Source organism: Anabrus simplex, chromosome 7 (genome assembly GCF_040414725.1).
Source record: "Anabrus simplex isolate iqAnaSimp1 chromosome 7, ASM4041472v1, whole genome shotgun sequence".
In the NCBI taxonomy this organism is placed as follows: domain Eukaryota; kingdom Metazoa; phylum Arthropoda; class Insecta; order Orthoptera; family Tettigoniidae; genus Anabrus; species Anabrus simplex.
This window is the reverse complement of record NC_090271.1, coordinates 32,134,982-32,153,291: the sequence shown is the minus strand read 5'-3', so window position 1 is coordinate 32,153,291 and position 18,310 is coordinate 32,134,982. Positions and strand designations below refer to the sequence as shown.

The following is an 18,310-nucleotide window of genomic DNA, read 5'->3' as shown; positions in this document are numbered from 1 at the left end:
CAATAGCACGAAAAATATTTACAAAAATGAAATCTTTCTTTTGCAATGACTACTTAAATTTAAAACTTAGACAGAGGATGGTCAAATGCTATATATGGTCAGCCTTGCTATATGGTGTGGAAACATGGACTCTCAAGAACATATCAGTGAAACGCTTGGAAGCCTTTGAAATGTGGATCCACCGTAGGATGCTCAGGATTTCGTGGGTTGCACGACTAACGAACCAAGAAGTACTCAGAAGGGCAAGAGCAAGTCGGGAACTCGTTCAAACAATAAAACTCCGGAAGATCTCTTACCTTGGCCACATCCTTAGAAATGACCGTTACCTCATCTTACAGCGGATTGTACAAGGCAAAATACCGGGTCGAAGAGGTGTCGGGAGGAGGCGAACATCATGGCTTGGAAACATCAAAGAATGGACTGGAATTCACAGTGTTGAAAGACTTTTCCACCTAGCAAGAGATCGTTCGGCATTCGCCACAGTGATCGCCAACGTCAGGGGGACCTGATACGGTACTATGAAGAAGAAGAAGAAGAAGAAGAAGAAGAAGAAGAAGAAGAAGAAGAAGAAGAAGAAGAAGAAGAAGAATATAATAATAATAATAATAATATGATGATGATGATGATGATGATGATGATGATGATGATGATGATGATGATGATGATGATGATGGTGAAGAAGACTGGTGGTATCTAGTGATAACCTGAACTTAAATTTTGCCACGACAACCTGCAATGGATACAATGTTGTTTTGCTTCTTAAAACATAAACCTGTTATGATCACTGCCATGTACTCTTTGCCAGTTCCTTCAATTCATTGCTGATCAACTGGAGACCTCATAAAATGAAACATATACAGTACTTCCTCAGGTTTTGAAGGATAACCTATTAAAAGTTATAAGTCCATGCCTAGATGGTAAGGGAGCGAACCGCTTTGTAGACATTGTAGCAGCGGAAATGCATTCTTATATTGTTTATGTCCTTGGCCAGACAATGTGATATGGAACAAACGCAAATCGATCAAGCTGAAAATGTTCATAAGGAAACAAAGAAAAAAAAGAACATCTACGAAGACTGTTTTCGTTTTTTGCAGGAAATATTTCGCATATTAGGTAAACAGATATTTCATCGTTCGCAGCCTTTTGTTCGGTGCGAGGCAACGATTTATCAATTATCAGCAAACGTACTTTTTAGTCTAAAAGAAGACCTTCGCTTCTTGTGGGAATTAACGAATATTGATTTATTATGGATTTCTTAAGCTGCATCTTGGCAACTTGTAGTGAATTAAGCAGCAAAGTTTTACTATTAATGTCTTAGTTAAAAATAGTTAAAAATAGAAACGTTTCCCTTTGCAAAACGCTAATGATCGTGAATATGTCTTTCACCTTTGGCGACCAATGACTAATGCGACGTCACTGACGTACACTCTCTATGTTTACAAATCCACAGCCGCAGAATCTTTGGTGAACAAGGCCTACGTTAACGACTGATGTTACACAGATTTTTCGATGACCTCCAGCCATAAGACTAATGCTTTTCGAGCCTACCTGGTGGACATGATCGTTTAGGCGCCAAGGTTATATGGTTCGACTCCATGGCTAGCCCGTTCGAGTCCCGTTGTTCGCCACCAGAATGTTGGCCGGCAGGTGGTGGTATATTACACAGTTTCTGTTCACTAGATCGCGCGTCAAAAGCCTGGATTGAATTCCAAACTTCTCCGCAGTGTTCATATGGAGTAAGATGGGGACGTTAAGCCTTGAGATGATCCCTTGGTGCTGTTCGACAGGGATAGACTATGAGACGGCAGCGGGTTTCACTCTCTCCCTTCTTAATATTATATATATCTCTTCATGCAATTCATCTAATTAACTCCTCTGGTGAGGTTAACGTCAGGAAGGGCATCAGATTATAAAATTCGGCTACGAAGTTTCATCTCACTTTAAACCCGGTGCCGTAGAGAAACGGGAAAAGTATTGGACGCACATTCATATTTTCCTGCATTAAACTTACATTAAATTTTATTACATATTATTTCATTTTGAACATTATATCCTGTTTATTCTCAGTTTTTAACTACTGTGATTTCAAAGTAATAGCTGGTATTTTATATCTTCGAGCATACAAATAGAAAGAGAGGCCGCTGCCAGCAGAACACGTCGCCAAGATACAAATCAGCTGATGCTGGGCACCTATCGTAAATTTCGCGGGCCATCGGCGTAAGCGGGGAGATTTCAAGAATTCATTGTCAACAAACCAGGTTTTTTCTACGCAATTTTAATGTATTTCAAACATAAAAAACACGTATTTTCGTTTATGTCGTAAGTGAAGTACACCAGTCTGAAAGAATATAGCAAAAATTCTCATATATTGCTCTGCTTATAATTTATTGCAGTCAAAGATTTGAAAAGGGGAGTAAGATATATTTTCACAGGTAAGGATTAAACTGAAGAGACAGTCTTGATTTCATAAAGTATCTAGGCTGCGAGGGAAAACGAATACAAGTCAGAAAATTACTTGTACTCTTCTCCCATAGATAGATATTAACATGTTACTTGTACCGTTGGGACCAAATTAAATATTAGGTCTAGGTACATATAGTTTAGTTCTGACTTATAACTACATCGTGGACTTATGTTACTTTGAACTTTTTTGACATACTCGTTTTTCCTGGTAGCCTAAATTTATTTCTGGACCTCACAGCACAGACGTAAGTCGCGCACCATGACTACGCGGCTGAGCCGGATGTCCGGAGATAGAAAGTTCGAATCCCGGTGCTGACTGACCATCCTTAGAGTAGTGATGATTTTCCCCGGGTTTTCTAATACTCCTTCCAGGAAAATGCCTGGATAGTACGCCGTTTAAAGCCCCCTCCCCCACATACCTGAATCCTAGAACTTAAAAACTAGTTACACACACTAGGTTATCAGACAAATTCAACAAGAAGTATAAGGGGATGATTGCCAATATGTCCCAAGCCACTCAAATGAAGTAACAACATAATTTATTTAATGTAAGATATAAATGTTTGGGAAGGGGAAATGACAATGTGTGTGTGTGTGTGTGTGTGTGTGCGTGCGTGCTTATTCATGTCTGATAGTGGGTGATAACCTAGATGTTAGGTTGTTCTATGTGCGTTCATACATGATAGTGGCTGATAACCTAGATGTTAGGCACTGTGAAACAATAATTATCATCATTCCTAAATGTACATCTGTAAACTAAATGTAAAGGTCTGTGAATAAGTGTGATGATGGTGATAGCTGTTTTTTTAACGACAGAACCTTGAGGTTATCACCTGCATTAAGTATTGGTAATTTCAAAGTTTCTTTGGCGATAATTATTACAGGTGCAGTGGGGACGATTGCGTTATTATCGGCCACGTTTCTTGATTTATAAGGCTTAACCAGCATGTTATCGGAATTATTAGAAATGCAGGTTATTGGTGTGTTTTGTTGAGTTTATTATTTGCAGCACTGTGAAAATATTTTAAAAATAACTATTTCAGGCGAATATCACGGAGAAAAATTAAACTTGCGAAATTAGGAGATAATTAACTAAAATAGGTTAATAACGTGAGACCTATTCACGTCACCGTGTCGCTTAAATGATTCATAAACACATCAGAATACCACACATATAAAATGATACTTAACACTTTTCATACAAAAAGGAACGGAATATTCCTAGGGAATTACATTTATCACCGTCTTCATTAGTTTAAGTCAATTAATCTTAAGCAGCACGCTTAAATCCGGATTTAAAAACACTCCGCAAAGCTCTACTTATGGAAGACCGCCTTGTTTTGCCCTACATCAGCTGATCGCTCAGAGCTTGATGTTGGTGCCACGCTTGGCCGGTAGAAACATACGGAGCGCCCTTTCTATCTATTTCTATGCTCAAAGTTTTATACCATTACTACTTGTATGTTCCAGGTGTCGTCCAAACTCCGAGAAGCTGATAATAGACGGCGTGGTGGTTAAAGTTACCAGACACATGAATCGAGTACTCAAACTGCTGTGCGGTGTCATTGATATTTATTTCACCATCCCTCAAGACCATGTGTACAGGTAAGAGCCTTGTTTGTGCCATGGATTTTACCAGGTCCCGATTTACAAATAGGCGGACTGGGCATTTGCCCAGCGCGCCAGATTTGAGGGGTGGCGGCCGGCTAATCGAGTAATTATGGCCTGCGTGAATTACGTCTTAAATTCATTGCAGGTACATTACTTTTACTTTCCACTAATTATTGCAATTTTTATTAGCCTATATAAAACAGTTTAAACTATTCTAACTTTAAAACCTGAATTTAATCGATATATGTACATTGCATGAAGAAAATGAAATAACTGCAAACAATAAGAAAGGTATTATTTAACTCGTGCGGGTGCTGGGTGGGCAAATGTAACTTAGTTTGTGGCTTGGCAACCCTGTTAGTCTTATAAGTTATTGGAATTAGGCATCTTTCAGCCGTTGTTGTGGATGCAGGGTTAGGAGCAACATTTTTGGAGACGGATTCAAATATCGGTGATTCAATATTGTCTTCCTCGAAAACAAAGTCATCATCTGGCATATCCAATGTGCCATCCAGTTCGACTGTCACATCGGTATCCAAAATCCTGTCGGCAATTAGACCTGTAAAACGGAGACAAGAACGCAATTCCTGTGAACGTTTGTTTTTCTCTTAAAAGTAAATAAATATATTGATCTACTTACTGCAACCTGCGACAACAGTATTTTTCTCTTCACTTTGCCCCATGTATGGGCAACAAATTTAATGCGACATGCCCTACATATGGGCAACAAATTTAATGCTACCTTTGGTGGCCTTGTAGTCCTAATTCTTACCAAGTCCACGTTGGACTGATAAAAATATAGGTATCACCATCGCGCTGTATTTCCTTTCAATTCACCTCATGTTGTGGTACTAATTTAATATGATGTTGCCCACGCAATATCTCCACTTACATGTTGCTAATTAACTATCCGAAATCGGGGATGGATATACCAATCAAGCGCGGTGGTTGCATGTCAATATTAAGTCAATATCTCAGGGTAAAAACATCTATACATATTCAACAATACTATTTACTTTCGCAAGTTCCGTTGAAGAGGGTGTATAGTTCAATGTGTTACTCATTTACTCCGAAATCCTACCGTAGAATTAATATAAGCCTTTAAATATCATGACTCCGAAATATCAGCCTAAATATATCCTTACAACTAATCTTCCTATCTCTACCTTTGAAAATAAACGCTAGGATAATCTTAAAACTAATTTATTAACATGCCAATATTATAACTAACAAAATAATGACCATCTTTGGTAATAGAGGAAAATAAACTCGAATATCACATATTATCTTTCTTGACAACTCAAATTAACGAATTAACATAATTAAAATTGGGCAGGTATCTTTAATTCATTTGGGCAATTATTATTTTTGCTGTGTGACCACATTTCATCATTTTATTTCATCATGGGGACAATTAGGATTTACTCTTTATTAAAGGAGGGAGTGGTCTTTCTTTCCTTTAGGTCTATTTGCAATATTCTTTGGGATTGGTTTGGGAATTGCGTATTGACTTGTTTATGGCATGAGATAAGTAACTCTTTCCAATTATGGCTTCAAAATGCCATTTTAAGTATCTAAAAGAAATTAATCCTAACCATAAATATTAATTCCAACATCCTTATATATTAAAAATGTGTGCCAAAATAAAATTAGATATCTTCATTTACGAGTGCCATCTCCATGTTCTTCAACCGTCATAACTTGTCAGAATGGTACCGATCAATTAGTTATTATGTGTATTTTCAATTAAAATTACTCCTTCTACTGCCTACTAATTTTACCATTTTCAGGTTAACGCGTGCTCCAATGCTGTATATTCACTATGTGAGACAAATATATTACTAGGCGACTATATCTCTTTTCCATATGCACTTCAAATACATGTAAATTACGATCAACCTATCTCCATATTTCATTTAAGTTCGACCAATTGACCATTTAACCTCACTGCTACACTTAATATTCACGTATCTAGGCCTTAATTCCACTGCTTGCCTCATTTTCAATCGCAACATAACTGTAGCTAAGCATAAATTCGCACCTATTTCCTTCAATCATTTACTTACACAATACCTATTCAACATCTCAAATCTCCAACAACACATTATCATTTCTGCTTTTAATTACTGCGATTCCTCCGCATACAATCAATATCTCTATTCAGCTTCTTTATAATGTCTACCACGTCGCAGTAAAACATTTCTTTTACCTTAATCTCTTTTCATAACATCGCAAGCTGCTACTATTTATTCCAACTCATCGTAAATATGGACGATATCGGCCTCGTTATTCAATCTGGTCATTGGGTAGCCTAGGTTTTTTTATTATTATTATACACTGTACTTTCGCTTTAGGCTAGCTCCATTTCATGTCCAATTTCCATGCAACGAAAAGATATTATTAAATTGACAGAATACATCTTAATTTTCAGTATATAGAGCTCTTCCAAGGACTTTGTCTAACTGTATTTATATTTCTTTTCCTCTAAAGATACTGCTCAGATTCAATTTTATTTTCATAAACTGGTTCTTCCTTGGTTTTCTATGTTGTCTGAATAATGTTCTTTAAATCTTATAAATGGGCTATACGTATAATTTGATGAAAATTTGGCCGTTTATTAAGTCAGTGTAGGCCTTATTTACGAATGCCGTATTCCAACACCTCTTCTTCCGTACAGTATTTGAAATGTATTATGCGTGTTTCCCTGCCGTTTTTACGTATTTTCCAGTAGTTTGTTTCTGGATTCTTCCTTCGTATGGCTCCTATTATGGTTATATTGATTATGTCAGCTAATCTTCTGGTCAGGTAATTGCAATTCACAGTTCGTTTACGACGAAAAATCTTCTTGCCAAAGTAGATAATAATAGACCGTTTTTCAATTTATTATTTTTTTTACGTATAATGGTTCATTTCTCATAGAGTTTCCTTTCCATCTCGCCAGGCACTGCCTCCTAATTGCGGTCAACTTGTCACAAAAAGTTATTCCGTGCATTCTTAACGCTTGAAGCTGATCTGCGCCATTTTTCTTCCGATCTATCTTCATGTCAACTGACGTCAAAATGTAACGTAATGGTACATTACGATATAATTCCAACCCAAAATTCCTTTCCTTTTCAGAAAATAGGGTGTCTTTTTTGTCACACTCTGCAAAACAATTCTGGATGCACACTACTACATTCCACGGATTGAATGACTTTTGTAGTGGGCGTTTTGTTGTATCTAGGTGTAAAAAATCAATTATTACCATACAAGGTTAAAGTAAATATACAGTTACCATTCATAAAAGTGACTATAAGAACGTCAGATTTTACCTGTCATTGCAAGAACTTTGTCTCATCGGACGATTAATCACTGTGCACCTCTTGATTTGCTTTGACGTTTCTAATCGGGAAGATACGTGGTATGTGCGAGGTGTGAACTGCGGTGCAGTAAAGAAGAGCGGCCGCGAGGTTGGGGGGCGGGAGTGGGGTCATTCATTTGACTCGAGCGAGCAGCCCGACTATACGCTTCGTGGCTGCTGGCGCGGCTCGACACAGCCCGGTTGGCTCACGACTGCTGCTTCGCTCCTCCCTACCTTTCCGCCACAACCCGATATTCCTGCGGCACTTTTAAATTTACGACTAATCATTTGTTCAATGTTGTGCTGGGACTGTACCTTAATTAAGGCCACGGCCGCTTCCTTCCACCTCCTAGACCTTTCCTATCGACCTACCTGTGTCGGTGCGACGTAAAGCCACAAAAAAATCCCTTGTAGTCTTCTGAACTCGACAGTATTTATTTGGCTCACAAGACCTAGCCAAACGTTTAATTTTCATAGCTCCCTGAACACAGGCTATACTCTGATCCGACCCCAACGTTGCTATGTTTGTAATAATAATGCTAGGGGCTTTACGTCGCACCGACACAGATAGGTCTTATGGCGACGATGGGATAGGAAAAGCCTAGGAGTTGGAAGGAAGCGGCCGCGACCTTAATTAAGGTACAGCCCCAGCATTTGCCTGGTGTGAAAATGGGAAACCACGGAAAACCATCTTCAGGGCTGCCGATAGTGGGATTCGAACCTACTATATCCCGGATGAAAGCTCACAGCCGCGCGCCTCTACGCGCACGGCCAACTCGCCCGGTGCTATGTTTGTGAGACCAAGGGAGTGGACTTGGCTTGGCTTTACGACCGAATGTCCTTCATGACACCAACCCTATGAAGAAGGATGTGTTTTATAGAATAATTACGTGTTTCTGTGGTGGTTGGCAGTGTACTGTGCTGTGCTGTGTGCGTAATTTTAAGATGTGAAACAGAGCCCCTTGAACTAAATAATACTATTACTGACTGATTGTATGTCCCAAGAACTACTTTTAAAGATTTCGAAGACGCTGTGGTGTCGTAAATTATTCCCGCAGCATTTGTTTTTGCCAGTACATGTACCACCTTGAGGATTCATGCCTGAACACACTGAAATATCACTTCTGCTCTCTGAGGTAATCAGCTCAACTCACAGATGAACGTCGTTACGCTGGTTACTCACTCACCAGCTGCCCATCTATACGGTAGACTATTATTGAATCGTACATTTATTATTAATATTATTATAATTATCAACATTATTATTATTATTATTATTATTATTATTATTATTATTATTATTATTATTATTATTATTATTATTATTATTATTATGCATTTCCGGATATTCGGACTGAATTTGGCTCTTCGTGTCTGGGGCCGAAAATGGCTTCCTACATCATGGACTTAAAATGGCTCCTTGACTTGTATTGCCTATCTTATGTACGTTGCCTAGCGACAGTGAATATATGCCTGTAATCTTGGTGACAGCACGTTGGACTGTCATATCCCAACACATGTTTTCCGACGGTTTTTCGTTCATAACTAACCAACGAAAACGAAAATGGAAAATGCGGCTTCGAGCTGCATTCGGACCCCCTTCCATCTATTTATGTTCAAAATTTCAGGTCACTGCGTGTCATAGATGTGGCTGGGCAGCGCGCGCGAGCGCACACACACACACACTTCCTTTTAGTATTATAAGATTCTTACATTTACTAATTATCGAGTGGTCCAGTAGGTTTTCATTAGCTTGCTGTGTCGAGCACGGCGTTCATCCGACCACTTCGCACTAGTTGTCGACTTCACATCCCGAAAGTCCCAAAAGTCACAATATTTGTTCTGAAAAGTTCCCGTTGTGCGCGTCTTCTGGTCTAGGACCATTTCTTCGAAGTCTTTCTTGACGTTAACGTGCCATGGAATTGTTGTTTTAGGTTTTGGGTCAAAATTGTTAAAAACGCGTCTTATCCATCGAGAGTCGTCCACCAGTGACCGTAGAAGCGAGCCCTGCGTTTGCGCATTGTGTCCGTGTTCTCCTTTATCTTAACTGTAGAATTCTTGTCTGGATTTTCTTATGTACAGTACATCACATTTTAATATTGAAAACATCTCTCAGCAGACAAAGTTGGGGACCCCATTCTACGAAAAACGTAAAATTAAGCAATTTCTTCAATTGTGCTGAAAGTTGAAGGGCTACAGGCCCCAGAAAAGTTTCAAATTGTGAGTCTTGAATAGCTCTATCAAACTAAAAATCACATTTCGAAAAATCACTTCCGGCCTAAATGCAGTTCCAGGAAAACAGTCAAAACTCGCTTGTTTCTTTACACGTTTCTTTTTTATTCAAATCCTAGCAAAATTAACGTATTTACATAATTCTTTCTCTAATGTGTTCCTTGTTTCAGTATCCACAGGCCTGTTTTGATTTTTGGAAAATGTCCACACCGAATGTATTTATAAGGGCTTAAGTGAAACTGTGCATTGACTCACATCAGCGCTCGTAGTAGTAGAAAAAGGCAAAGAGCTAATCTAATCAACCGGATAACGATGATTAAGAAAATGACTGCAATTTTCAGGAAATTAATAAAAATATTTCATACTTTATTATATTTTATTTACCTAAAATTCGTAGCTCATATCCCTAGGATGTTTTCATTTCAACACTGAGTTGCTTGCCTGGAGAGCCAGTAGCTTACAGTGGATTTTTGTAGTCTAGGCCAAGTATGTTATGGAGAATGTTTCTCTCTTTTTGCTCTAACTTAGCGAGCGCACATTTCTGAGTATTTCTTGGTATTTATAGAAAAGTGCCTTTTGTTATATATATGTTCGGGGTGGTTGGGAAAGCAATCTCCATTATTGTGGCCCAGCCGCTATCTAGTCCGTTTGATTGAGTCCACTCACCAAGGAATTCAAACTTATGCACACCGTTTATTATTATTATTATTATTATTATTATTATTATTATTATTATTATTATTATTATTATTATTATTATTTTGTCAGTTTACCGTCCAGGTTTGGTTTCTCCCCGGGTTCAGCGAGGGATTCCACCTCCACCACCTCAAGGGCAGTGTCCTGGAGTGTGAGACATTTGGTAGGGAATACAACTGGTGACAAGGAGCAGTACCTCGCCTAGGTCGCCTCATCTGCTATGCTGAACAGGAGCCTTGTTGGGGGGATGGAAAGATTGGAAGGGATAGGCAAGGAAGAGGGAACGAAGTAGCCGTGGCCTTAACTTAGGTACCATTGCAGCATTTGCCTGGAGAAGAAGCGAGAAACCACAGAAAACTACTTCGTGAATGGCTGAGGTGGGAATCGAACTCCCTCTACTCTGTTGACCTCCCGAGACTGAGTGGACCCTGTTCCAGACCTCGTACCACTTTTCAAATTTCTTATTAGAGCCGGGAATCGAACGTGGTTTTCGGGGGTGGTAGGTAATCACACGAACCACTACACCACAGTGGCGGACCATTTATTATTGCCATTATCATCATGGTTTTATATTTAGCAATTATACACTCATAAACAAACACTCCAATAATTCAGGTGTTAAATTCATATTTTACGTTTCAATGTATTCAACTCCTCGATTTATAAATTAGCTGCTTTACGAATTTTGAGTTCCAGTTTTTCTTTCGAAGGGTGGTGGTGGTGATTATTTTTAAGAGGAAGCACAACTAGGCAACTATCTTCTATATAACACAAATCAGAGAGAAATAATGGAAGGATACGACACTTCGAAAAAAATGAAGGTATCGACCAAAGAAAGACTAAGGCTACGAGGGGCGTGAACATGAAAGACTCCCTAGACTTCGAGTGCTCTAATACCGTCGGGGTCGGAAAAGAACATGAGTTGACCAAGGGAGGTCGGATGGGGTAGATGAATGTGGAATGTGGAAAAAATCCAATGAAAAGCAGCTCGATTTGTTCTGGGTGATTTCCGACAAAAGAGTAGCATTACAAAAATGTTGCAAAGTTTGGGCTGGGACGAATTGGGAGAAAGGAGACGAGCTGCTCCACAAGAAAGTGGAAGTAATGCCAGGACTCAGCTGAGGGCCCCGTGGTCGCCAACCCACGCTCCCATGTTAAGAGCCTCTCGGGTCACTTTTAGCCGTCTCTTACGGCAGGTAGGGAATACCAAGTGTGTTATTCTACCACACCCACCCACAGGAGGTTATCATGGGAAGTCCTGTAAAGTATTTTCATTTGACGTAGGCCTATCTGAAGTAATTTGATTATTGTTTGGTCGGAGGAGCTATACCAGATGAATGGAGAGTTGTTATAGTAGCCCCTGTGTATAAAGGAAAGGGTGATAGACATAAAGCTGAAAATTACAGGCCAGTGAGTTTGACATGCATTGTATGTAAGCTTTGGAAAGGCATTCTTTCTGATTATATTAGACATGTTTGTGAAATTAATAACTGGTTCGATAGAAGGCAATTCGGTTTTAGGAAAGGTTATTCCACTGAAGCTCAACTTGTAGGATTCCAGCAAGATATAGCAGATATCTTGGATTCTGGAGGTCAAGTGGACTGCATCGCGATTGACCTGTCTAAAGCATTTGATAGGGTGGATCATGGGAGACTAAAGGCAAAAATGAGTGCATTTGGACTAGACAAAAGAGTGACTGAATGGGTTGCTATATTTCTAGAAAATAGATCTCAGAGAATTAGAGTAGGTGAAGCTTTATCTGACCCTGTAATAATTAAGAGGGGAATTCCTCAAGGCAGTATTATCGGACCTTTATGTTATCTTATATATATAAATGATATGAGTAAAGGAGTGGAATCGGAGGTAAGGCTTTTTGCGGATGATGTTATTCTCTATAGAGTGATAAATAAGTTACAAGATTGTCAGCAACTGCAACGTGACCTCGAAAATGTTGTGAGATGGACAGCAGGCAATGGTATGTTGATAAACGGGGTTAAAAGTCAGGTTGTGAGTTTCACAAATAGGAAAAGTCCTCTCAGTTTTAATTACTGCGTTGATGGGGTGAAAGTTCCTTTTGGGGATCATTGTAAGTATCTAGGTGTTAATATAAGGAAAGATCTTCATCGGGGTAATCACATAAATGGGATTGTAAATAAAGGGTACAGATCTCTGCGCATGGTTATGAGGGTGTTTAGGGGTTGTAGTAAGGTTGTAAAGGAGAGTGCATATAAGTCTCTGGTAAGAACCCAACTAGAGTATGGTTCCAGTGTATGGGACCCTTACCAGGATTACCTGATTCAAGAACTGGAAAAAATCCAAAGAAAAGCAGCTCGATTTGTTCTGGGTGATTTCCGACAAAAGAGTAACGTTACAAAAATGGTGCAATGTTTGGGTTGGGAAGAAATGAGAGAAAGAAGAAGAGCTGCTCGACTAAGTGGTATGTTCCGAGCTGTCAGCGGAGAGATGGCGTGGAATGACATTAGTAGACGAATAAGTTTGAATGGCGTTTATAAAAGTAGGAAAGATCACAATATGAAGATAAAGTTGGAATTCAAGAGGACAAACTGGGGCAAATATTCATTTATAGGAAGGGGAGTTAGGGATTGGAATAACTTACCAAGGGAGATGTTCAATAAATTTCCAATTTCTTTGAAATCATTTAGAAAAAGGCTACTGCGATGCAGATCAGTATTGATTGATTGATTGATTGACGTAATTCACTAGCTCATTTCAAACGGCGTAAGTAGGAACTCAGAATTGTATTTCAAATTATTTTTCAGGTTCGGCTACATAGTCACAAAAGAGACATTCAAGGCTTCAGACTACGCATCCAGTTCAATCGCAAATAAGAGGTAAGTGGAACGAAAATATCTGCAATGTTTCATACGTGCCCTTTAACACGATGGAAAATGTAATTCTTACTCAGATGTCTGCCAAGTGATGACAAAATATAGATCACTAAAAGTCCTCTGCAAACCTGATCGTTTTATCTCTCTCACGATTAACTTCTTTTAGCAGGTCAAATGTTTTAAAATGTGCGTGTGATTCAAAATATGGACACACTATTCGGTTCAAGATAATTACGGCATTAAATAGCCCTCTCACTCCGATAAATTCAGTGTCAATGTGAACAGTCATGAGACAGGGAGGGCACTTTCTTATTCTTTCCTTTTTTTTTTTCTTCACAGGTTGGATGTGCAGTATTCCAGCTCAGTGCCACGTAGTGACAAAGATCCGATCATCTCTCTGAAATCAACGTAAGTAAGAACAATTTAATGTGCTATTTCCAAACTAAATCATCCTCGAGAAAAGGCGTATTAAATCACGGATGTCAAACCTTGCCGGCCGTAAGCGCAGCGCCCGTGTTGGATATACCTGTGCACGTGGGCGTATGTCTCTTCCCCTCAGTCAACTTGTACTTCCCCACGTTGCTGATCCAATGACACCCCCAGTTTGGCCTACCTCTGTTAGTCTACAAGTACATAGGCTTAAGGATTGACACAGCAATTTGATACTGTCTGACCGGGCGAGTTGGTCGTGCGGGTAGAGGCGCGCGGCTGTGAGCTTGCATCCGGGAGATAGTGGGTTCGAACCTCACTGTCGGCAGCCCTGAAGATGGTTTTCCGTGGTTTCCCATCTTCACACCATGTACTTCTAGAGAAACATAGGTAGGACAAACTGGGGGTGTCACTGGATCAGGAAGGTGGGGAAGACCACGGCCGCTTCCTTCCAACTCCTAGGCCTTCCGAATCCCATCGTCGACATAAGACCTATCTGTGTCGGTGCGACGTAAAGCCACTAGCAAAAATGTTAACTGTCTGTATTTGTGTACATCTGTATCAACATGATGGCTTGAGGAGACGCTACTCTTATCGTAAACTATTTTCTTTTCAAATCAGTCACTATTGATCTGCATTTAGGGCAGTCGCCCAGGTGGTGGATTCATTATCTGTTGTTTTCCTTGGCTTTTCTTAAATTATTTCAAAGAAATTGGATATTTATTGAAGATATCCCTTGGTAAGTGTTTCCAATCCCTAACTCCCCTTCCTATAAACGAATATTTTCCCAATTTGTCCTCTTGAATTCCATCCTTATCTTCATATTGTGATCTTTCCTACTTTTAAAGACACGACTCAAACTTATTCGTCTACTAATTTCATTCCACGCCATCTCTCCACTGACAGCTCAGAACATACCACTTAGTCGAGCAGCTCGTCTCCTTTCTCCCAAGTCTTCCCAGCCCAAACTTTGCAACATTTGTGTAACGCTACTCTTTTGTGGGAAATCACCCAGAACAAATCGAGCTGCTTTCTTTGGATTTTTTCCAGTTCTTGAATCAAGTAATCCTGGTGATGGTCCCATACACTGGGGTCTTACCAGAGACTTACATGCCCTCTCCTTAACATCCTTACTACAACCCCTAAACACCCTCGTAACCATGTGCAGAGATCTGTACCCTTTATTTTCAATCCCATTTATGTGATTACCCCCAATGAAGATATCTCCTTATATTAACACCCAGATACTTTCAATGATCCCCTAAAGGAACTTTCACCCAATCAACGCAGTAATTAAAACTGAGAGGACTTTTCCTATTTGTGAAACACACAACCAGACTTTTAACCCCGTTTATCATCATACCATTGCCTACTGTCCACCTCACAACACTATCGAGGTCATTTTGCAGTTGCTCACAATCTTATAACTTAGTCTATACAGTATGACATCATCTGCAAAAAGCCTTATTTCTGATTCCACTCCTTTACTCGTATCATTGTTATATAAGAAAACCTTTTGTTTAAGTTTGAACAAATATGATGTTTTGTTAGAGAAGCGAGATGGTAGCGGCATAGCATTAGGAGTGTTCTCCTTCGTAATACTGTTCACAGGAGAGTGGAGCATGTTAAAGCCCTACAAAAAACAAGCCTTTTATTTGGTACTTCATTGCTTATAGCAAACTTTAAAGTAATTATATCACCGAACTCGATAGCGGCAGTCGCTTAAGTGTGGCCAGTATCCAGAAATCGGGAGATAGTGGGTTCGAACCCCACTGTCGGCAGCCCTGAAAGTGGTTTTCCGTGGTTTCCCATTTTCCATTTTCACACCAGGGGCTGTATCTCAATTAAGGCCACGGCCACTTCCTTCCCATTTCTAGGCCTTTCCTAGCCCGTCGTCGCCAAAGACCTATCTGTTCGGTGCGACGTAAAGCAAATAGCCAACGTATGTTCTTATACCAGTTGGTCAAAATTAAACTGGCCCGCAAAATATTTACGTTATGACTGGTGTGGAAATGGCCTCATCATGAAAAACTGAGGATACAAAGGTCCCGACTCCGCTTCACTCAGAAACCACCGGCAGAACTCAACACGCCAACGTTCGTTTCGACTCTTCAACGCATGCACAACAGTAAATTTATAAGGATGCCGACACAGGTCTTTTTGGAAAATGTTTCAACACGACGGTCTCTTAATTCACACTTGCGCAGATAAACGGCATTGAGATTTCGTCGGACTTCGTCCCAGGCTCTCTTTCACTCAAATAATATTTCGAATTCTTTTCGGATAATTTCGGTTTTCATTCGCTACAGAGCCCGTTTCACACTAAGTTTCGCATTGCAGACTTTGCTGTCTTGAAACTGTTCCGCACAGGTTTTCCATGAATCGTGCTTCACGTAACAATCGACAGTGTTCTGTCGTGAGCACCATTCCACTTGTCACTAAACACGTCTGCTCCTCTCACACGTAATGACACTCGGAAGATGCGCACGCGCAGACATGTGACGTTGATTGATTGGTGCATTGAAATCACGGTTTGCAGCATTTCTTGTGATGGGCAGTTCATTAAGAAGGGTCACTTTCGCGTGAGTCTTATAAATATTTCCCGGGCAGTTCCATTTTGCCCATCCCGTATGAAATAATATATGTTATATTGGAAGTGGAAGTTTCGGTGAAACTTCAGTGAAACTGACCCCTTTAGTGAAAATGGATTATTGATACAGTTTTGCCAAACAATACATATTCACTAGGGATAGTGTACCATCGCTAGTGATGGTAGACTATACCTTCACTGCCAAGAAGTAAGGAATGTGAACCATGGTGCTGCAATAGCAAGACAGAGTCATACTTCGAAAGTGCATTTTATGAGCTGCAACTTGAAAACCTAGTCATCTATTCTAATATATAAATATATAAAGTTTATTTCTATGTAATGGCTAATCTCAGTAACTACTGGACCGATTCAAAGAAATATTTTACTGATGTAAATATTCAATATCCCTGAGGTACATGGGCTGTATTTTATTTTCAAAATAATTCGAGGTGGGGAGGCCACGGGGGGAGATATAAAAATACTAGGCTAATGTAGGAGAAATATCGAATTTGTCGTACAAGGACAAGACAAAGCTCAATTTAAGCGCCTTGACACAAAGAACAGAACTCGGTAAGTCCTACAGGCCCGAAAACCATGTTTTAAGGCTCTAAAACCAACCGTTATGGAGATATTGGCACCACACTACCCCTGGTCTAGGAATCAGATAAAGAAATGAACTGCCGTAACCATGGCAACGTCATCTCCAGTATTCTTACAGCAGCGTGATTATCCACAATATATCACAAAAACCTAACATGTTACAGACATGAAAACTGGAGTTTGGAATCTCCTTTAGAAATAAAAGAACACAAATTTTTGTTTTCAGAAAATCCACTAATGGGGTGAGAGGGGTGGGGGGAAAAGTGAGGAAGGAGTTGAAACTGAATAGGTTACAGACGTCAAAACTGGTACTTTGAATCTCTTTTAAAAATAAATGAACACACAATTTTTTGGGAAAATCCACTTAAGGGGGTGAAATAATAAAAAAGCGGGCGAATTTTAAAAAATGAGTATCTTTTTCTCCTACCGCTTTTCGCACACCTGTGGGGTTGCGGGTGCGAACTGCGTCGCACATGGGGATTTGACCCTGTTTTACGACTGGATGCCCTTCCTGATCCCAACCCCGCGGGTAGGAATGTAATTACTATTGCGTGTTCCTGTTGTGGTTGGTGATGTGGTGTGTTGAGAGAAAAGGAAAAGGAGAGTGTTGGGTCAGACACAAACAACCTGTCCCCTAGCCAGATGAATTAATCACACGCGATTAAAATCCCCGACCCAGCCCGGAATTGAACCCGGAACCCCGTGAACCGAAGGCTTCAACACTGAACACTCAGCCAAGGAGTGGGCCAGTTTCTAAGATGATTACACCTAGAGTATATATCATAAACATAACATGTTACAGAAGTGAAAATAGGTATTTGTAATCCCCTAAAAAAATGAAGGAACATGAATTTTTTGTTTTTGGAAATTCAACTTAAGCTGAAGATCGAAAATAATTGAAGGAGTTGAATTCTCTTTATGAGGATACTTATGTCTCAAAACTAAGCTGTTAAAGACGTGAAAATCGGTATTTGCAATCTCCTTTAGAATAAAGATACCCTATGTTTTTTCGACTTAAAATAGGACTGTTTCTCACATGTAGAGTTCCATGTCGCATGTTCCATATTTAGCTCTGCCGAACGTCATTTACAAAGAGGTTCTGGAGTAAATAAAATGCAATTTTTCGGTGAGTTTTTATACTTATGGGATTTTCAAATAATATCTTAGTGCAGTACCGATGAACAATTCATTTTTATCAACTTACCAAATCCTCGCAAGCGAAGCCGTCGGAAACAGCTAATATTATATAAAATAGCATGAAAAGTATAAGATATGAAGAGAAAAAATTAATTTGCTGCACTGAAAGTTGCATTTTAGTTTATGAAAAAAAGAAACATAACTGTACATTCATTTATTGCAGCAAGGACGTGCACCATGACACTTAGAGTTGCACAACACATTTTTCTTTTTGCAAAAGCATCTCAGAGTCCGACATTTGTGCTGGCAGTTGCAATGGAAGAATGCCTGGCCCCTTCCTGTCGACTGAGACGTCGCAAATAT

At 39.7% G+C, this 18,310-nt stretch overlaps 1 protein-coding gene across 2 annotated transcripts in view; it reads left to right on the top strand.

The window, feature by feature from the left end:
• LOC136876877 (uncharacterized) overlaps positions 1-18,310 on the top strand; it is a 186,576-nt gene that overhangs the window by 149,649 nt on the left and 18,617 nt on the right. For both annotated transcript variants that reach the window (XM_067150634.2, XM_067150633.2), the window contains exons 25-27: positions 3,934-4,068; positions 13,123-13,194; positions 13,531-13,599. In XM_067150634.2, the coding sequence (XP_067006735.2) occupies positions 3,934-4,068; positions 13,123-13,194; positions 13,531-13,599 (276 nt within the window). The remainder of the gene's footprint in view (positions 1-3,933; positions 4,069-13,122; positions 13,195-13,530; positions 13,600-18,310) is intronic.